This window comes from Neodiprion lecontei, chromosome 3, assembly GCF_021901455.1.
Source record: "Neodiprion lecontei isolate iyNeoLeco1 chromosome 3, iyNeoLeco1.1, whole genome shotgun sequence".
Taxonomy (NCBI): Eukaryota; Metazoa; Arthropoda; class Insecta; order Hymenoptera; family Diprionidae; genus Neodiprion; species Neodiprion lecontei.
Window position 1 is genome coordinate 41,721,541 of NC_060262.1, and position 9,282 is coordinate 41,730,822.

Below are 9,282 nucleotides of genomic sequence, written 5' to 3' on the forward strand. Positions count from 1 at the left end.
AGTACAGTTGGAGTACAGTCTCGTTGGCGCTGCTGGTACGTGGTATCATCCTGTGTACAAACCGTGTTTGACGTGACGTAGCTTCCCGCTCAAAAAAAAAAAGAATTGGTTGTTCGCATGTCATCTTGTAATCTTCGATATAATTGTGTTATTCATTTCTTATCAAACATCGGTTGTTGTGAATATCCAAGAGAATGATCAGTACAGTGCAAATTGCGTCCAGCTACTTAACGTTAACAAATGTGATAAATTAATCCTACAGTAACTTGCATTGAGCATCCCTAGAACATGTACATCAAATTGGTTGTCTTGTGGAACAATTTGTAAACAATTGATACTGACTGATGTGACGAATATCCAAAATATCTAATTTGGGTAGGAAACGTCTTGTTCTATCCACACAACCCACGTTTTTTGCACATTGAATTAGTCGTCATTCGATGGTACTTGTGAAACATTCGGATTAGTCAATTCTGCCACCAAATTGCAATGTAACGGAAAAATAGCTGCATGTAATGGTTGATATTTGTACGTGTATACTTTGTCAGTATAAATATCCAGTGTTTTTAAATGATTTATAATCGAGCCATGATAATTATTGAAGCATGAAGTAGCTGGTTGGCATGAACAGAAGAACATGTACCACTTCTAGGCGTACAAGTGGATTGGCAGTTGTGCCTTAGTTACGATGGACACACGCGTACCGCGTTTCTCTTCCGCGGTTTTTTCATATCATCATTGTGGTATATTACGCAAACCACACTCGGAGGCCGACATCAATGGTGCGTCCCGAAATGAGGACGCGTCAGAACTTATATAAGATGCGGCTCGAAAGGAAAAATGCTCAAATCTAATAAGAATAACAAATAAACCAAATGGTCTCTAAAATACCAATACGCCGCGTTATCATTCGTTCGCGGAACCCATTCTTATAATTATGCTAAAACATGATAAGCTTTCATAATTATATACCTAGAACTGATTTCCGGCGGTTATTACAATGAATAACGGTGGAATGTATTATACGTATATTGAGACAAATGCCCATTTATCTTTCCATAATAAAAGGGTATTTCGTCAGACCCAACGCGAATTTGGCGGATTCAAATTCGCGATGCTCTGACCTCTAATGAAAAAGGGAACCCAATCTAACAATTGTGGCGGTCTTCCAGCTGAGGAATGTCCGCTCCCCGGTGCAAATTAAACCGTTGCTTTAATTTAATGTACTCACTTCCTCACGGGTGTATTAGCGAAAGTTTTTAACTAAAGTACAAGCTCGGCCAATTGAATATTCTTTCTTTACTCACAATCTCTGGTTCTGGCGGGCAACGTAAGGTCGATGACAATTTTCAGTTAGACTATTGAACAGCACACTTAATTTTATTAAACATAATGTGTTACTCTATCAGCTACTTTGAGGAATTTGTGCAATTAAAATTAATGAATAATACAATAACGAATTAATAATTTTAGAATAATACAAAGTGCTTATATGGCGAGTTAATCGCAGGCTTAGTGGTAATGATAATGATCCCTCGTACCGACGCTTCATCATATACATATATATCCCGATCCCGTGTTGTCCAACGGGAGGTTCTAATCGTCGGTGACCGGCGATACCCGAGAGGTCATAAAGCATGGTTCCGCTGACCTATCGATTCTTATGGAGACTTGACCGACAGGTGAGTTGGGGGTCATTACGGCTGTTGATCATACGGGTTTTTTTTTTTGGGTAGTTGTTCGGAGGCTGGAAACGACTGGACAATTTGTATTGTCTCAATATGTTAAAGTATATTTGTTTACATTGTAATATGCGGATAGTGGTTACACCGCAGGATTTACGAATGACGATCTTTTGAAATTTCAAAACATTTTATTCACTACGAACAGAATGCAACATGAGATTTTAAACAATTATAGGAATAACTTAAATCTTTGCTTGTACAGATATACAACAGATGTATGTATACTATCATAATCTATATTACAATATAATTACATAGGTATATGGTACGGTATATAATCCAACAACGTGTGACAAAAATCAGACATATTGTTCTTTATTTTATACGTGTTTGTATAAAATTATTTCCAAGCAAGCTGACCATCAAAATGCGTGAATTAACAGTTCCTCCAGACTGGATAATGTTTCAGCCTGAATACTCTAACTACCTACGAATGATAGCTTTACTATAATAATTATGTTAGAGTAGAACTCTACATACAAGATGATCTAAAAAGGAGCCCGCTACTCCCGAGAAAACTTGGCACCATCTTTACTGGTAATGAAATAATCTGCGCTACCAGACAGAACGAAAGTCTAGCAGGAGAACGACAGAGCCAGTCAACAATCCGCAAGCTTGACAAAGACACAAGACGGCTAACACAACCGCCGAAGACGGAATGTGACCGGAGTTGAGTCTGTCCAAAGCCAACCTAACTTAGCATTACTTGACCTATCTAACCTACAAGAACGACAACGTAACGTGCGAGGTTTTATATTGAACACGTCAAATATATACATATAAAATAGAAAATACAAATGGAACGTGTAGCGTGACGTGAACGCTACAATGGTACTAATGTATTGTATACGCATACTGAGTAGTATGCAAAGTACGGACTAAATGATATGAAACAGTGTAGTCGTAGGAAAATGGCTCGTGTACATTCTCAAGCTTCGTGCCAAATGCCACTCTTGGCTGAAGACATGAATTTTTTCGGTAAGGCCTTGAATCAAAAGAAATTAAATTTAATCCACTAGTACTCGATTCAAGAATTTCACTATTTGGTTGCCACCAGGGGCAGGCGAGTGACACTATAATACCAGTTCATAACAAAAACTCGAGAAAGTATAACTGGTAAGTTTTTACTTGTATTCATGCAGCGAAAAATGGCCGTTGACTGATATGTCCTTGATTGAAAGAGTCGAAGATATCCTACCTATAAAAAACAACTTATATGTACAAGAAAGAATACCATCAAACTCTCAATTTTTGTTGCACCACTTCTTAGCGAATCAATCCAATCGGTATATCATTCAAATATCAAAGTTCTACTGTCTATAACATAATCGCAAGCATGAAATGAAGAAAACACGTCTCTACTTTAAAAAAAAAAAAATGTATGACAGTCATTATTTTTTATTTCTCAGATCAAACCACAGAAATTTTATACACACAGGTATTCGTTACATCGCTTGAAAACCTTGCATGGCTTACCTATAATCGAACTCTTTGCTCCACGATGTCGGTGTAAAGCTGCTCTGTGAGTCTAACGTAGAACCCAGTTTTGTCCAAAAAGTATACAGGATCGTTGATCTGTTGACCGACATACAGACATTGAAAATAATAAAGATCATTGACGTGATCGACGGGCAGCTATAACCAAGAAAAGAATTAATTAATTACCTTTTTAACATCGAAAGCCTCGAGCTGCAAGTCCCGCTTCTTTATCTTGAAAGTCCCTGCGGAGAGAGAGCGAGAGAGAGAGAACAGAAAAAGACGTTAATGACATTTAGTACAGGGGTTTGGAGTACCGATGATAATGTTTCTTAATGTTCTAGTACGAACACGACACTTCTAGAAAAGAATAACAAGAAAAGAAAACAAAATAACGATGAAGGAAAAGCAATAATTCACCCGAGCAAGTGGTAATAAATTATATAATTCAGAAGCTTTTCCAGCCTCTCTGTTACCCGTTATTGAAAACTCGGTTAGAATGCGGATGAAGAGGGGTCGTGCATAGGCTGGCAAGGCGTGTTTCACGGCTTCCGCAAACTTGTTAAGGTTCAGCGAGCGCTCGGGGTCATAGATAGCGGCCATTCCAGCTTTACCCTCGGTCCCAGGTACCTTAACAATATCCCGTTCATTTTAAATTCTATACATACGTACATTGACTGTTAACTAAAAAAATAGTATCATAGTTGGACAAATATTTACCTCGACTCCGTAGACGGCGGCGTCCCTAAGACCAACTACGTTACTGATGACGGCCTCGACCTCCGAGGTCGCGACGTTTTCTCCACGCCATCTAAAAGTATCTCCAGTTCTGTCTTTGAAGTAGAAATACCCAAAGTCATCCATCACCAAAATATCACCTGAGGAAAAAACGGAATAAAGTTTCGTCTCCGTGAAAGAAGCAGGTTTGTTTTACTCCCGACGTTAGAGTTTAGACTCGCATAGAAAACCAACCAGAATTGAATACTCGATCACCCTTCTTAAATACATCAAGAATGATCTTCTTCTCGGAAGCTTTCTTGTCAACGTAACCACTGAAGTCATTCACCGCCTTCTTCGGGTTTATTTTACCGACGAAGACCCCAGCCTCGCCTATAATAGGAAGGAGACATGAAGACGTTAAAATCTCTCTTTCAAACTCCGTCGTGTTCCATTTTGTCTGTGACAAACAGTAATGTTCTTTGTATAAACACACTTTTACTGCACTGGATATGAGTCTGTATACGAGCGTATAAGGGGATGATATCAGACCATCTTCCGGCTTTATACGCCTTAAGTGAGTACAGAACGACGTGATTTACCTGGCTGACAGGGGATGCAGAAGCCGTCGGGACCGCGCAGAGGTTCGCCAGTTTCCTCATCCACTCGAAGCAACGCAACGGGATAAAGTGCTCCAGCGTACCTGGGCACGAAACCCACGGAACCGACGCGGCTGTCAATATTGACTGTGAAATAACGAAGCATCGTCAATACGTATTTTACCCTAATCGTTTAACATTCATTTTAACATTAGGCGGACAGAAAAAGAAAGTGCAGGTGTATTTCAACCTACCAAGATTCGAGTTTCCTTCTGTGGCGCCGTAAAACTCTCCTATCTGTTTGACGCGAAATCTCTCTACAAAGGGCCCCCATATTTGGGCCTTAAGTCCGTTGCCAAACATGAGCCGTACCGAATGGGAAGTGTCCGTAGAACTCGGAGGAATGGCCAGAAGATAGCGGCATATTTCTCCTATATACTGTGCCACCTGTAGCGATAAAACCGCAACAAACATGAGCCAATCTCTTCGAGAACGCCGTGAGAAATCGTTAGTATTTTTATATCGAAGCTCAACCTAAGCGAAGAATGTTATAAAAATTTTACATTGAAATACATCGATAAATTAATTTCACTATGAATTTCGAGCCACTGTTAATCAATATCCTTAAAGTTCGTTGGAGAATAAAGACGACAATGATGAAGAGCAAAGTTGCATGGGAATTAAGTATCCGATATTCTGTTCTTCATATCGCCAAAATACCCAGACAAGATGTCTTACCGTGCACTCGTAGTGCACACAGTCAGGCCAGAATTTGGAAGCGCTGAATCGACGGCGAAGAACGACAGTGATTCCACGCAAAAGCGCCTGACCCGCACCGACAATACCACCAGCGGTATGGTAAAGTGGAAGCGCGTCGTAAATGCGATCAGTCGTCCGAAGTCCAAGCATCGAATGGACGCCACAGGACATCAACATGTACCTACGACAATAGCAGCGAAAGTGTAAGTCGAAGAGAATATTTATTCGACATCGGAATATGCTTTGCAGTTGAATGTAACGAGCGCGTCGAATAGGTTTCATAATGTGTGATTAGTAATTTGTGTAACTTGAAACGAATTCTACTGGATACCTGAGGTTCGTGATAACAGCGGCTTTTGGCATTCCAGTTGTTCCCGAGGTGTAAATATATATCAGCTTGTCCCGGGGACTACATTTGACCTGCGTTCCATCAGCGGAGAGCTTGTCGCCTGATATTTTAGAAAATTCGATACTAAGATCGATCGACGCCGGCAATGACGTCCGCACCGAAGTAGGAACATCCGGCCACCGATAAAGCGTCAGCCCGGAAATCCCATCCTTGACCTCATTGACGGCTGTAACGACGAGACTCAAATTGATCACCGTAATTTTCACCCCTCAGAGAAACTGGGCAAGCACATTGTGCTGAGCTCATTGGTTCATCTCACGAAGCATTGCCTCACCGTCTGCAAGCTCCGAGCCAAAGATCACTGCCTTACAGTCAGCTGCCCGGATGCTGTGGATAAGGACCTCGTGACGCAGATTCGTGTTGACGAGGGCAGCAACGAGGCCCACTTTGCTCAGTCCAAGCCAGAAACCTACGTACTCGGGTCGGCTGTCCATTATCAAAGCGATGCTATCACCACGGGCCAGTCCCTGTCTGGAACGGAAAAACCGCGCCACCCGGTTGCTGAACTCCTCGAGCTGAAACGTGGCAAAGGGATCCATCAAAGCAAAGGAAAGTCTGGTACTGTCCCACAACGTGTAAGTTTCACTCGTACATAATGTAGAGAACTGCAGTAATTCACAGCATGCTGGGAAACCATAGTACCAATTTATTGTTCATGTAGGCTGTCAAAAATCAGCATGAAGCAGCGACGAGCTTGACACAAATCAATTATCAGAGTACGGTGAATGTCGTGAATGAATTCCCCGATGTTACCGTATACCTATCTTCTATACTCGTGGAAATCGTTTAATAGTTCATTACCTGTTGGTAAGTCCATTCCTTGTCTTCGAAAACGAATGCGGCGTGGTCAGGATGCGCGGTAGCGAGCCGCGCGAAAACCTCGGCGACGGTGAACCCCCGAGATTCCCACCACCAGAGCAGAATGTTAACCCGCAAAAACCTGAACGAACCTCTGAAACGGAATCTCAACATTGTCATCTATTTCGCAAGTACCACAAGGTTGTGTTATATGTTCTGGCACCCGTATACTTCTATTACTTTATCCAGGGTACTGAAAATTTATTTCGAATGTAGATAGCTTAATGCAATGTTTCGTAACCGCATATCCAAACCTAATGCCAAGCGCACAGAAAGTTGAATTGAATCATTGAATGTATCACGCTGATCAGTCCTCATTGTTTCCTCGTCAACTTGTTTCATTATGTTCCCTTGGACATGTTGAAACATTCCCGTCATCGAGACCTGCTTCCCTTTGATTTAATTTTCCCGTATGAGCTTGCAGCTAGAGTTCCGGAACTACTTCTCCGGTGTAGATCATTTGAATGGACTTTAAATTCCAACGCCCATTCAAATTACGATTGGGTAGATGCGTGGTAACTCTTACGAGAAAGATACTTTATGCGGGGGATAAGGTAGTGGATGCGGGCACACACGTATGTCGCGGATAAAACACATACAGCCGCGTCACACTTATCAATTATGTGCATACTAATATCACTGCGCGAGGCGTCCGTAACGACCCTTCTAACCGTGCCATATGTTGTACTGGAGAATTTGCTATATAAAGACACGCTGCACACGTATGTGGGTAGGTATATATCCAAGTACCGTGTACATACGCTAGGTACTTCGTTTCGCTTCTCATTCATCGCTGTCGCCATCGCCGAAAGCCGCTGCAGCTCCTCAACTCTGCATTTATCATTAGAATTATCCAAGCGCGAATGAAGTATGAAACTATGTCAAGTCAAATGATGTTCCAGGCGAATAATGTGCCGGTACTAAATTTATTCGGCGAAAAGGAAACGCTGTGACTGATGCTTTTTATCTTCCCGCTGCTGAACACGTGTTACATTGTGGAACCCAAGTCGGAATCAAATTGTATTTTCTTTCTCTTCGCGGGACGAATGAGTCGCTATTAGGTAACTCGGTTTCATCCTCTTGCAAGCCCCATTCTTGAGAGCAGCAGCAGCGCAGTCATTTGTGTCTAATTCAAGATGAAATATACTGGCGAACGGAAAAGCAGAAGTTAATGCTACTCTGTTTGCTTGTCTGCTAAACGGATAGATTCGAATTGTCTGATTGTACTCCGAAGCACATCCTTATATTCATACTCTTCCAGCTTCTTCATCAATGCTTTTATTTTCTCCGATGTTTAAGCAATTTTCTACAATGGTCTAATGATAAAAATATAACTAGGCCGGTGCAAGATACGCGTGGGCTGCTTTACGGTTTCAAATTTTTTCAATTTCGGAACGTACGAACAGCTATTCGTTAGTTAAAGTAGACTATAATAATTTATTATCGGTAACTGATATTCACCCAAGTTAGTACACTCACGTACCTATAATACCAAGGTTGCAACTCCGAGGCCCGTACACATTAAGAAAGCATAAAATTTCTGCATTGGAGTGTAATATAACATTATGCCCCACGGCTGCCACACGAAATTCCAGCGTCGCGGATGCGTCGAGGCGGGCGCATATAATAATACTATATATATATGTAGTATGTATACATATATATATATATATATATATATATGGTATAGAGTACGCAAGAAGACTCGAGTGTCAAGAGGTTTGTGTTAACATTCATAAACTCACAGAATATCCCTTGGTAGAGTTTTGTAGAGTATATAAAGCATTCTTCGTCGATTTCCGGTGAATAGGAAACCTCCGAGTAGCACGGCCCCGACGGATAACAGAAGCTTATTAAGCTCCGTCATTGTGAAGGAGGTTCCGGTCGGCCCGGTCCCAGGGAAAAAACTCAAGATCGCACCTGCGTGGAGCGCAATTAATATTGAGAAAAAAATCGCGAGGTGGCGCGCGGGCCAAAATCACTCCCGCGGACGAAACAGAGGGAGACGAGTACTTTTTAAGGGAATAACGACGCGTCGGAAAGAACGGCACAATTGCGACTAAACGACGAATCACTACGCGAGCAGTCCTTTTGTCATTGAGCTACTCCGCTCCGCGACGACAACACGACGATAACTGATCGTAAGCTCCCTGCCTGCACGTATAGCCCCTCATTCAACCAGGAATTCGTGTGCACGTGACCACATACGTACACAAGCTGCCTGCACCAACGCTAAGAGCGAACGAACGAACGAACGCCAATTGCCGTTCATATGACAATTTTCTGCTGTCAAACGGAGCCGGGGTAACACGTACACCTATCTTCATCCTTACACTCTGACGCGCTGCATGCACGCGGCACATACACAGGGACTACTTTGTAAGTATGTAGGTACGTATAACTATGTATTACTTACTCCGCGGCCAATAACAAGCTGACATCGGATATACAACCAGCGGATAATTTTACGCTGCCGAATTTGCAATCTTTCACGTTCATCCGAGGGTGGAAAAAAAATTCTTTTTAATTACAAATTCTTCTGCCTAATACCTAAGCGTTCTTCGTTTCTTTTCCTCGGTGTGTATATAGTTATCCTCGTTTCGTTATCTGTTTATTCTATATTATATTTAGACAAATCGCGTAATTCTCAGGTCTTTTCAGGCTGAATCACTATCACGTATTTTAAATTTGAATCTTGATGATACGACAAAAATACCTC

At 41.8% G+C, this 9,282-nt stretch overlaps 1 protein-coding gene and 1 long non-coding RNA gene across 3 annotated transcripts; one reads left to right on the plus strand and one right to left on the minus strand.

The window, feature by feature from the left end:
* Positions 1 to 18: 18 nt before the first annotated feature.
* Positions 19 to 2,878, plus strand: LOC124293261. The gene is made up of 2 exons (XR_006903173.1): positions 19 to 528; positions 605 to 2,878. It is a non-coding gene; the product is annotated as an uncharacterized LOC124293261 (long non-coding RNA).
* LOC107224275 (long-chain fatty acid transport protein 4) lies at positions 1,854 to 8,744 on the minus strand. 2 transcript variants are annotated; one of them, XM_046733502.1, is made up of 13 exons: positions 8,309 to 8,744; positions 6,507 to 6,657; positions 5,980 to 6,220; positions 5,628 to 5,871; positions 5,276 to 5,477; positions 4,792 to 5,071; positions 4,541 to 4,684; positions 4,194 to 4,331; positions 3,942 to 4,099; positions 3,698 to 3,851; positions 3,411 to 3,466; positions 3,222 to 3,320; positions 1,854 to 2,943 (listed from the first exon to the last, which is right to left on the minus strand). In XM_046733502.1, exons 1-12 carry the CDS (start codon positions 8,428 to 8,430, stop codon positions 3,222 to 3,224), a joined length of 1,989 nt encoding a protein of 662 aa, XP_046589458.1. In that variant the 5' UTR covers positions 8,431 to 8,744; the 3' UTR covers positions 1,854 to 2,943. The 2 variants fall into 2 exon arrangements, with proteins under 2 accessions (XP_046589458.1, XP_015519754.1); XM_015664268.2 differs by having other exon boundaries at positions 4,792 to 4,984; positions 8,309 to 8,709.
* Positions 8,745 to 9,282: the final 538 nt, after the last annotated feature.

Bases quoted from the DNA above. Each gene is read 5' to 3' on its own strand.
- LOC107224275 (XM_046733502.1), bottom strand. From the start codon at position 8,430: ATGACGGAGCTTAATAAGCTTCTGTTATCCGTCGGGGCCGTGCTACTC. The intron at 6,221-6,506 runs GTAATGAACTAT...GCCACGTTTCAG, and splicing joins AGGAATGGACTTACCAACAG to CTCGAGGAGTTCAGCAACCG. The intron at 3,321-3,410 runs GTAATTAATTAA...GTCGGTCAACAG, and splicing joins AGGCTTTCGATGTTAAAAAG to ATCAACGATCCTGTATACTT.